The sequence below is a fragment of the Anser brachyrhynchus genome, assembly GCF_964034855.1.
Source record: "Anser brachyrhynchus genome assembly, chromosome: Z".
NCBI lineage: Eukaryota > Metazoa > Chordata > Aves > Anseriformes > Anatidae > Anser > Anser brachyrhynchus.
The window spans coordinates 12,426,176-12,438,711 of NC_137697.1; the positions used below are offsets into that span (position 1 = coordinate 12,426,176).

Consider the following 12,536-nt stretch of genomic DNA (forward strand, 5'->3'; position numbering starts at 1 on the left):
TAAATTTGATTTACTGCCTGCAAGTTTAATTGCTCATTATATCTTCCATAGCATCATAGAAATTGTTATTCCATGCCCAAAAGACAATAATCTGAATGGGATCATGCCATGATGGAAAGACACATTTTCATAAGATAAATGCATTATAAACTTGTGTGAAATACACACTTTCCATTTCAAAAATATTTTCCTGAATGAATAGTTTGTTTAAAGATATAGGGACCTGTACCAACAGCTATAAGTATATAGCCCTAACTTCTACTTAAATAGTCATCTCGTCAATCAGTGAGAGTTTGTGTATATATAGGACTAAGAAGGTATTGGGAAATTGGTCCTACATACAGTTGTTCTTTCTTTTTTTATTAATATTATTTTTATGTTGGGCTCTGTTTGCCACTAGTTAAATACACGAAGACAGGCAGCACTTAAAAATTTGTACGTATATCTGGACTTGCTTGTTTCATGCACATTTTTGATTATTCTCCAGTTATGTCTTCCTCTTCTTTATTTTTAAGGTCGCCAAGTTATCCTCCACCTGGCTGTGGTAAAAATAAATCAAAACTGAAGTCAGAACAGGATGGCATCTCCAAAACTCACAAGCTGCTGAGGAGGACTTGCTCTAGCACAGTTAAGGCGGAGGATGTGTGTGCCACAAAATCTCACAGAACCTTTGGCCGCTCGTTGTCTAGTGACCCTAGGGCTGAACAGACAATGGCTATTAAATCGCACAAACTGTTGAACCGTTCTTGCTCTGCAGCTGTCAAGCAGGAAGAGTGCATCGCTTTAAAGCCCCATAAGTTATTAAGTAGGTCATGTTCTGGGGATCCTCGATGTGAGCACAACAGCACCTTGAAGCCCCATAAACTTTTGAGTAGGTCTTACTCTAGTAATCTTAGAATGGAAGAATTGGATGGATTGAAGAATCAGAAGTTACTCAGCAAGACCTACTCCAATGCCCCTAAATCATCCAAAATGGAGCCTTTCAAGGAGTCCAACATAGCAGAGGGCAGGAGGCTCTCTCTTACCTCAGGGCTTATTGGTATCTTAACACCATCTTCATCATCACCTTCACAAGCTGCTGTGCGTAGTGTTTCTTTTTTTATTCTGCTTATTTTCCCCTCATTATTTTCCAAACATGTTGTTATGCTTATTATGCAAAAGTATTAATATTCAGGGGATATGTTAGAGGATATTTTGGAAGTTTTTAAAATTAACTGAAGAACAGTGGAGTCGGCTTTTTAAGGTGGATTTAAAGTATGCATACACATTTATGTCATAAAACCAGAATCTGCCTAGGTGAAGACAGCGTTCACAACTTACCTTGAATACAACTCACTGTACAGTTGCTGGCCACAGGAAAAGTTCAATCACACACATCCTTCCCTACCTCCTTTCTTGCTGCAGGAAGAAGAGACAGTGTGAGCTTCTGTGCTGCAAAATTGGCATGGTCACAGAGGTCTTTACTAATTTCCCTGTTTGCTTCATGGGGGAATCAGCCATCCTTTGGCTCATTAAGGTGCCAAGTCACCTCTCCTTCTGGTCTTTTCATCTGTAATTAACATCATACTGGAAGAAATGCAGTCATGGTTCAGCTCACCTCTTGCACATTTGTGCTTTGTGAAAAGTTTAGCCTTCAAATGTATTGGTGGCAGCTGGAGGTCAGAGAAGGAGTTAGGCCCACACTGCCCACCTTTCTTTCCCCAGAGATATGACTGATTGAGAAAACAAAGGGTAGCACATATTGTTATTTTAAGACATCGAGCTCACACTTAATTCTTCTGCTTCTGCCTGTGGAGCCAATCTGATTCTTATTCAAAACAAGGGCTGATTAAAATAAATGTCAGCCTAGAGGGAGTTCTGTACCTTACCGACTCCTATAACAAAAGTACTTTCTAATTTATGCTGTTTTACATTGAAAGAAAAAGGCAGGAGGAACCTGAGTGGGATCTGAGCACAGAGACCTGTTAGCATGGTGCTCACAGAGGCGAGATTTTAATAGATATAAAAGAAAGATTTTCAACACTTTTGTGAATTACATTAGTCATTCAAGCCTAAGCACATAGTCCATATTTAGATAGACAATATGCAGTTAAAATTTAATGAAAGTTACCAAATGCCAGTTCATCAGAGTCCAGTGAAGGTGTGGGTGTTTCCATTTGATATTAAAGTTTTGGGGATGTTAGAATATAAAACCCTATCAGATTTTACAAAAGCTAAAAATCCATCCCACATTCAGCAAATAAGTAAAAGGATTGATTATTTGTAATGGTTTGTGCAAATTAGACATATTTTTAAATGCAAATATTGTTTAATTAATATATTTACATACAAACATTACAAACGTTTTGCCATTTCCTTATAATTAGTCTACCAAAACTGAAGTTGCCTCAACTTCTTTCCTTGCAGCAAAATTATGGTGCAAAATGCATTCCAGTACGAGACCGTGGCTTTCTTGTGCAGGTAGGATTTCATATCTTACCCATTTTTGAAACGTTCTGGAGCACAAGCTGACTGTTAATTATTTTTAAGCAGATGTCGTTATTCTCATTTTCATTGTTCTCAGACTATTGAATTTGCTGAGCAGCGGATACCAGTATTGAATGAATACTGTGTTGTTTGTGATGAACCCCATGTGTTCCAGAATGGCCCTATGCTGAGGGTAAGTTGTATGCTTGCTGGGATAAACAATGCGTTTTCTAATGCCTTATGTAGCAGTGGACCATACAAAGTTGTTAAACTATTGAATTATTTCAGATCTGTTTCATCCTATTGTTCATTTAAGATGCAAAAATGTAATGCATATTAACTAGATTTTACTCTAAATTTGAAAAAAAAACCAAACACGTTGCAAGTGAGGGAAATGAAAAGTAGGCTTGTATAGTAATCATAGAAATTTAAAAGAATTATATATTTCACTGACAGCTATTATGCTAGAGTAGCCATAATCAGATAAGCTACAGGAAGTGCATTGGGATGTTTTCATGGTCCTCTGGCACCCTTATAAAAGCTCAGGGTCATGTCAGTCCTTGAGCTTCTATCTGAGCTGTATTCAGATGATACACTGGTGATAATGCTACAAGGTCTTGAAGTGCTTCTGGCCCTTATTTGCTCATGGATTTCTGGAAAGAAACATTCTCTATAATGTGATAAAAAGCCATGAGGAGACGTTCTTTGAATTGTCTGATCTAGCAGTGACCAGGCAGTGGAGCCTGGAGGCCAGGAGCACTGTGGTGGTATGCCCACAGTCTGGCCAGTTTCACAGGTTTTCCTTTCTTCCAGTCCCATATGAATGAGAACCAGGAATTTTACATGCTAAATGATGCATCCTCTCATGCTGTTTGGGAGTGCATGCAGTAAACAAGAATAAGATTCATCCTTAAAGACACACTTTGTCTCAAGCTACTGGATCAGTGCAGTATTGTGAAAGAGGAGGATAAAATATAGGAGGATAAAATTTCTTAATTTTAGGACTGACCTTGCAGTTCAGAATCCTTCTCATTTCATCTATTATGAGTTCTATGGAATCCTGTGTAATCTAAAAAGACACTAAAGCCATGGAAAATTGTATTTAATATCAGTGTGTGAATGGTCCAACACCTCATTACAGTTTTTCAGTGTGGCCAACAACTGCATATGAGTTGAAGCAGGCATCATCTATGATAGTCCCATGGAACTAAATTCAGAAAGGTTACTGCTTACACAGAAGTCATGTCAGAGTTATTCCCTGTGACTCTCAGTGGCACCATGGTCAGGCATTCTGACTGCAAGCAGGGTATGCACATATGCTGCTAATAGGATTTGCAAAAGCATCTACGTATTGGGTTTACTCTGATTTAAGCCATAGGTAAACCTGTGTACTTTTTGAATATGGTATCAGGTGTCTATTTGTCCTCTCAAGCTCATATCTGCCTTTTAAAAACATGGCTTTCTGTCAGATCTGTCAGCAACAAAACCCTGAATAGAAGCCTGTGGAAAAGGCACCAATTCCTGCTCTTTCATCTTTGAATGTACTACATGTGCTGTCTGTGACAGAATGAGATAAGACAAAGTGAGTTATATGTAAAGTTTGGGTAATATAATTATTTAAATCACCAGGTTTTGTCTGTTGTCCATAGAACAAATCAAACTGCAGGATTTCTTCCTGTTCACACAACCATTGAACTATTAAAAAGAAACAAAATTGAAAGTTACCTGCTCTAAAATAAAAAACAAAAAATAAAAATCATCTTGCTTTCCCACCTTAGAGATCAAAATCCCTCAGAATGACTTTTCTCTCAGACATCTCTCAGTATAAAGAAAGGGCATTTTCGCCATTCTTTTGAGTTTGTCAGTGCTTCAAAAGAAAGTTAAAAATATATTTGCCATTAAACACCTATTCCTCAGTGTCTTTGAAAGCAGCATAATCTAACAAGCTTTGCAAAAATGCAAATGTGTCCTTGCATAACCTGGAGAGATGGAGATAGCAGGAAGAAATCTAGCATGCTCTGTGTATGCTTGAATGACTCAATAAGCAATATAGAGTCTCCATTAATGATTCTGCAGTGCTGTAGAAAGTGAGAAGGGAAGGATCTTAGTTTGAACGTAGCTTGAGTTTGCCAAAGGATCTTAGGGAAATTTATGCTTCATTCTTCTGAAAGCTCTGATAGATCCAGCTTATAGTAGTCAATTGTAGGGTTTATTTACCTGCTTCATCTGCACATACATATGCATATGTAACTCTGTGTGTGTTTATATAAATATATACAAAGGAAGCAAAGAATGACCCAACTGAAAGAATACATTTAATACTGCTGCAACAGCAGATCCCAGAAATACAGTACTTTATTAAGTAGAATGGAGAGGACTGTCATTAAAGGTAAAGCTACATGGGATCTAGCTTTAGGTCACTTCATGGATCCCATATGTAGTATCCCTAGCCTTCATAAAGATGTTGTGAGTCCTTGTGGTTTTGATACCACAGTAAGTTCATCAGCTGTCATAATAATCAGCGGCTTTTATTTTTAGATTCTGTGTGTTGATCCCATCTTCTACAGATAACCATGTCTCAAAACCATTACTTAGTCTCTCTCTATAGTTGGTTGTATAGAAAAAGATGCCACAGATTAAATAGTCCTAGATGGATCACCATTCTCTTTCTATAGTTCCTCCACACAGATCAAGGTGGGGTCATGTCTGGGTGTATGTATTTTTAATGATGAGTTTCACTTCTGTGACGTGGATCTTTTTTTCAGTGACAAGGCATTATGAATTTTAAAAAGGTTAGCAAAGTTATTGCTTGAGAATTTCTGTTTAAATGTATTTGATTTTTATTTTTTTTGTCAGTCTAGCTTAGTTTTCTATTATTTAGTGGAGTTTTATGCAGTTTCAAAAAAGACATACTAATTGCCCAGAGAGATTGTGGTGTCTCCTTCTCTGGAGATATTCAGAACCCACCTGGATGCCATCCTGCACAATGTGCAATCTAGGTGATCCTGCTTGGCAGGGGGATTGGACTAGATGGACTAGGCTGGACTTCCAACCTCAGCCATTTTGTGATTCTGTGATTCTGTGATGCCAGTAAAGAGTTTGATTTTGCAGTCCTCTGTTATGTCTGCCTGAGACCTTTTCTGAATTGTGGTGTAGTTTAGTTAATTTCCTTGAAATACAGTTTAAAATTTTAACAATTGCCATCACACAATAATGACACTATTTTAATACTTTAATGATACCTAAAACTCCCATACCATGGTGTAATTTCTTGTGATGATCATTAATGACTTGCTCAATTCTGGTGCCCACCCTGGTACAGCTGAAGATACCAAGCAAAGTTGTGAGGTAAAGCTTTTCCTTTCTGCAGATTTGCACTACAGGCTGTGTTTTTGTCTTGGTTATACACTACCTTTGAATTAGTCTCTCTCAGTGCAAGCTTTCTTTTGAGAATTGTGACTCTTTTTCCTAGAATACATTTTAGAGGTGGCGGTCTGTTTTTAGTACCTATTTTAATTTACTTCTGCTTTCTTAAAATCTTGACATCTTATTTCCCATAAAGTAAGCGGAACTTGATGACAATATGTGTCATTTTTGAACAGCTTAATTTAGACACTAGATCCACTTGTCAGATGTACCGTTGTATGGAAGATGTCTGTTGTACAACAGCTGCACAGCACAATTGCATATGTTTAGTTCTACGTTCTTACAATGGACACCTGTCTTACTCCAGAGCTTGTGGTATTAATCTAACCATGCAAGTGCTCCCTGCTAGTTCAGGGATCCTGTCAAAACACAGGAATCTTTGGAAGTTGTTAGGAAGTTGTTAGTTCTTAGTGACTTACTGAAGATGAACAAAGAGGAAATTCTTATATTTCTCCTGATAATTTCTTTGTGGAACAAATTATGGACTTTGGATGACAAACAACCAGTTCTCTTTTGAGCTTCAAAAGTTCCCTGACATACAGAAGAACACCATATACAGTCCCCGCATGTACTCCATAAGTGTTTGCATATATAAAAATACAGTATGTAGACACTGTAACTTTAAAACACAAACATAATGCTTTCATTTCTCTGAAATGGAGGAAGGGGTCTTAGAAAAGTACATTAACACATTGTGTACCACTCTTTTTTTTTTATAAAGGTCCATGGTTGGAAAAGACCTCCAAGATCATCTGGTCCAACCATCCCCCTACCACCACTATCACCCACTAAACCATGTCCCTAAGCACCACGTCCAGCCTTTCCTTGAACACCCCCAGGAACGGTGACTCCACCACCTCCCTGGGCAACCCGTTCCAATGCCTGACAACTCTTTCTGAGAAGAAATGTCTCCTAGTTTCCAACCTAAACATCCTCTGGCACAACTTGAGGCCATTTCCTCTCGTCCTATCACTAGTTACCTAGGAGAAGAGGCCAACCCCCAGCTCCCCACACCTTCCTTTCAGGTAGTTGTAGAGAGCAATAAGGTCTCCCCTGAGCCTCCTCTTCTCCAGATGGAACAACCCCGGTTCCCTCAGCCACTCCTCACAGGACTTGTGTTCCAGGCCCTTCACCAGCTTCGTAGCCCTTCTCTGGACACCCTCCAGGGCCTTGATGTCCTTCTTGTAGTGAGGGGTCCAAAACTGAACATAGTACTCGAGGTGCAGCCTCACCAGAGCAGAGTACAGGGGGACGATCACCTCCCTGGTCCTGCTGGCTGCACTATTCCTGATCCAAGCCAGGATGCCGTTGGCCTTCCTGGCCATGTGGGCACACTGCTGGCTTGTGTTCAGGTGAGCATCAGCAAACATCCTGAAAACAGTAGAAGTCTGCTCATTTGAATCATTAGACAGTGCCTCATGTTACTGTCTTTGAATTTATTCTGAACACAGTTGTAGTTTAGGTCAGTAAAATGTAGACTACTACTTGTTTGTAAACTAATGGCCAAATTTTCCTCCTGAGACTTGAACTGTTTCAAGAATATTTTGAATTTCTTTATGATGTTTTCAAATGGTTGGTTTCTCACTCACATAGATTGTAAAAATAGTAAAATCATCCTGATTTCTGTCAAACTAACATGTTAGACTAAACATTAGAAGTAACATTAGGAAATTGGAAATAGGAATAGGAAATTCTGATTCCTGATTACTGTCCATTTTTACAGAATTTAGAGATGTGTGGAAAATGAGGACCTGTTCCTGTTAACGTTGTAGGCTTTTTTTCCCCTGTTGTCCATGCACAAAGTTGAAGAGATTCTTTAATACCTACCCTAAAGAATTTTCAGTCTAGATGATGTACCAAATGCAGCATGAAAGGCGGTGTGTCCTCCTGTGGTTTTCTCTGTGTGAATTGCCGTAGAAAGGGGAAGGCTGGCTGAATTAGTACTGGCAATGATAGAAACACCAACAGGGAAGATGCTGCTGAGGGAGGTAATATCCTTGCTCTGCTCCTGTATACAGTGTTTGGGCTTGAAAGAGAAGGCACTTCCTGCGTAAGGTATACATATACAAGTGTGAAAGATAGTTTGGCTTCTCTTTACACAAAATCACAGACCAGAAGGCATCTCTGGAGGCCATCTGGTCCTACCCACCCTGCTCAAGCAGGGACACCTGGAGCAGGTTGCCCAGGTCCATGTCTAGATGGCTTCTGAATACCTCCAAGGAGGGAGACTCCACAACATCTCTGGGCAACCTGTGCCAGGGCTTGATAAAGCTTTAGATAATGCTATTTTTAGCTTCAGATAAAGCTTAGATAGAGCTAGTCCAGTATGAAAGGATAAAAGGAACTGTCTTCCAAGAGTCCTTCTCAACAAGTGCCGGGTCCCGCACCTGGGATGGGGCAACCCTGGCTATACGTACAGACTGGGCGATGAGACACTGGGAGCAGCCCTGCAGAGAGGGATCTGGGGGTTGTGGTTGACAGCAAGTTGAAGATGAGCCAGCAGTGTGCCCTGGCAGCCAGGAGGGCCAACCGTATCCTGGGGTGCATCAAGCACAGCACTGCTAGTGAGTCGAGGGAAGTGATTGTCCAGCTCTACTCTGCGCTGGTGCGGCCTCACCTGGAGTACTGTGTGCAGTTCTGGGCACCAGAGTACAAAAAGGACATGAAACTGTTGGAGAGTGTCCAGAGGAGGGCGACAAAGATGGTGAAGGACTTAGAGGGGAAGACATATGAGGAGCGGCTGAGGCCACTTGGCCTGTTCAGCCTGGGGAAGAGGAGGCTGAGGCAAGACCTCATCGCAGTCTACAGCTTCCTCGTGAGGGGCAGTGGAGGGGCAGGCGCCGATCTATTCTCCTTAATCACCAGTGATAGGACCTGCTGGAATGGTGTCAAGCTGAGGCAGGGGAGGTTTAGGCTAGACATCAGGAAGAGGTTCTTCACCGAGATGGTGGTCGCACACTGGAACAGGCTCCCCAGGGAAGTAGTCACTGCACCAAGCCTGTCTGAATGTAAGAAGCATTTGGACTGTGCACTTAGTCACATGGTCTACAATTTTGGGTGGACCTGTGTGGTGCCAGGAGTTGGACTCGATGATCCTTGTGGGTCCCTTCCAACTCGGGATATTCTGTGATTCTATGAATATGATTTGGTTCATCTAGCAGTAAAAATGTGTTTTGCAAAACTGATGTCATAAGGTAGTAAAGAAACTTCAACATTATTTGTTTCTATATTAGAAGAACCAAATATTAATATTTTTAAAATGCCATATGAAATTCTTCGTGTTACTCTAGAACTAGTAATAATATTCTGGGGATGAAATTACTATTTTAATAATGCAACAGTTTTGCTGGTAAAATACCGAAGAGACATCTTGTTTTAGGAATTCAGCATCTGATTACTTTTATGATAAACATTTAAATATAATGAGATCATGAGTGATATCAAAACTGGTTATTATATTTAAGGATCTGATTAAATATTATAAAAATATATTATCGTATTCAGCTTTTAAATAGTATAATTTAAAATGTGTAGCTAATGTCTATCTTAGTGTCTGTATGCCTTCTGGATTTCCTTATTTACCATTGCTATAATAAAGTCATTGGTAAAAGAATATCATGGTATGGATTTTAAAGATGTGCCAGACAATTTCAGAGGAAAAAATATTCCTCGAACATATTCAATACGATCATTAAAACAAACAAACAAAAAACACCTCTGGAACTCTGGAGATCAGTAATTTTTCTTTGAGTCAAGAAAGCATTCTTTACACTGCCACCTTGTGTTGAAATCTCAAACCAAGACTTCTTTAGAACAAAGCAGGAAATAGCCATAAAAAAAATAGCAAAACTAAATATTGAAGTTAATTTCTTTGAAATTTAGACGCTGGTGCAGACATCTCCACTGTTTAAACTTCTGTCCATAAAATATGAATGTAAAACAATATTTGAAATACCTGCTGTTAGTATTTAGCTGTAAAAATAAGTACAGTGGGGTAATAATGATATATCTGTATTTATATTTGTAACCTTACATTTTTAGAGTGTTTTTCATTACAAAGTGCTCAGTTGTGATTTATTCATGATGAGTAAAATCATGGCCTTGGTGAGCTCCCACCGACTGGAATAGGTCTTGGATTGCTGCATCCTTTGGATATATGTTTCTTAGCCACCAGTGAATAACATAGTGGTATTGATGTTCCAGAATTAGTATGCCATTTAGGAGTGGGACGTTTGTACAGTACAATAAACATGAACTATAGAGAAAAGTGTAGATATACAAACTTATTTAGATAGACTGGAGTTTAACCAAGATGAGGGAGATGTTTTCACTCTTGTGGAATAACGTGATCTTTCTTATCTTTAATCCACCATATAGCCTGGTTTTATCTCTTTTTATAAAAAAAGCCATTCCAGTTACAAGCAGTACTTTGGCAGAATGGACTTCAATCATTTTATTGTTTACTGAAAGTAAAATGTATAGCTTGTCCTGTAGCCAAGAACTTAACTCACGTTGCCCAGATAGCACTCTATAATGTTTGTTTATTTGCCACCTATTTATGTATTCGGAATGGAGGAAAAAAAAAGTGTCTAATCTTTCCAAGAATAGGAATTAAAAAGAAAAGCAGAAAATAAAATCTGGATCAACCAAAACAAACCCAAAAAGAAGTGAGAGTTCTTTCTCAGTCTATTCTTTAATCTTTCTACAGATTATATATGCTTACCACCGTGGTATCCCCTACATCTTTCAGCAGTGTGTTCCATATTTCACATGAATATTGTGAGGTTGTTTAGAGAGCTTACCTTACATATTTATAGACAGGTAGGTTATTTAGTAAATTATTCCTGCTCTATGGAAGTGTGTATATATACACACTATATATAGATCTTGGGTCAGTAGTTTGACTTCGTTTGAAAATTCAGAACACAGATGTACTTATTTACAATTATCTGTTTTTTAAAGCAATTCTTAAATCAGTGCAAGTTTAGCCATAGCATACAATTGATGAAGTACTATGCATACTAGCATAGTATACATAGTATACTATGTATACTACGTATGTACTAGCATAGTACATACATAGCATATGAAGTACTAGCATACAACTATGAAGTACTTAATTTTGAATATGTTTATTTTTAAATATATATTTTCCTATAACATAAGAACCTGTCAATAAAAGTTGTTAAAATACAAGTCTGAATTACAATTTTAATTGTAATAAATCTTATATTTGTAATCCACAATGTGGTAGTACCAGTTGGTTCACTCAAAATTATAAACCATGGTGGTGTAGGCAGATGTGCATTTAACTTGCCTTTCAAAATAATCTTGATCATTAATAATTAAAATTGCTTAAGCTGTGAAGCTTGATGAACCTTACATTACAGTTAATGGTATTTCTGGATGGCTTCAGTAATGATTTAACAAAGTACAGAAATTGTACAAGTTGGACTCTTTACCTTCTAATTCTGTGGGAGTGTGTTCTAGGAGACACATAAACTAAAACTTTTTGTTTTATCAATTTTGAATTGAAATGACCTTTCTGTTGTACTAAAGGAAACTTAAAAGTATTGAATTCATAAACGTATTTTGCTCTAGTGTTCTTAGAGGTAATGAGAGTTTACATACAGCATTGAAATAGCATTGGTAGAAAGTATGCAAGCACCTCGTTAGTGCTGGCCTTCCTGGTATGCTCATATTTGCCTCATATGTCACATCTGTAGATACAACTGAGATTTCTGTAGCATTTGTTCATTCATTTGAAAGCATGACTAATAGATGTAAGCTATGAAAGAGCCAGGAAAGCAGCTTTCCTGCAGCTCTGGCTTCAGATGTGGTAATGGTATCCTTGTTGGCCTGCATATAATTGATTCTTAGGTACCGCGGAGTCAGGTGTTAATGAATTAGAAACCGCCTTTCCGTACAAATATAGCTAAGAAATACATCTAAAAATCCATACCTGACACAAACTAAGAAATGAACCTCAGAAACTTGAAAGGTCCATTCCGAAAGAAAGCTTTACCCACCAATCTCCCTTCCTCACTTCATTCTTTCTGTCCTTCCCTCTCTCTTCTACTCAACCCCTCCCCCTCCCATATATTTTGAATATTCCTGCTCTATCCTCAAACTTCTAGTAAGTGTAATGAAGAGAGACAGAAGTTCCTCCTGTAGAAAAGCTTTACATGTACCATGGTTGAAAGCAGGAAACAAAACATGGATTCGAAGATAGCTTTCATTTCCCCTGACTGTTCCCTTCATTAGGAGAAGTGAGATGGGCTCTAATGGTTTCACCTTTACCATTTGTTACATTTGCTGTGAGTCAGCCTCCGAGCTTTCCTTGAGCTTCTCCTTTTAGATCAAGAGTTTTTAGGTGTGTCAGACATACTGCAGCCTCATTAGTGTCTGCGTGACGTCCCCCAGAATGCAGGAGAAGGTTGCACATTGCTCGTCTGAGCACAGCAGCAGCACACGTTTGAAAACAGCAAGATAGATTAATATCAGTTATGAAGGTTTCAACTCTTTTGAATTGAAAGAATGTCTGGAAAATATTTTAAGTAATGCATGAGTCCAGGGATCAGAATATGTCATAGTAGCTGGATGGTTTGCCCGTCTGCCATTCGCAGGTCACTGCTGTCAGAAGA

At 38.7% G+C, this 12,536-nt stretch overlaps 1 protein-coding gene across 5 annotated transcripts in view; it reads left to right on the forward strand.

Moving 5' to 3' along the window:
• Positions 1 to 12,536, forward strand: part of PARP8 (poly(ADP-ribose) polymerase family member 8) — a 125,914-nt gene that overhangs the window by 92,112 nt on the left and 21,266 nt on the right. For all 5 annotated transcript variants that reach the window (XM_080575168.1, XM_080575167.1, XM_080575165.1 and 2 more), the window contains 3 exons: positions 516 to 1,080; positions 2,407 to 2,460; positions 2,564 to 2,659. In XM_080575168.1, the coding sequence (XP_080431294.1) occupies positions 516 to 1,080; positions 2,407 to 2,460; positions 2,564 to 2,659 (715 nt within the window). The remainder of the gene's footprint in view (positions 1 to 515; positions 1,081 to 2,406; positions 2,461 to 2,563; positions 2,660 to 12,536) is intronic.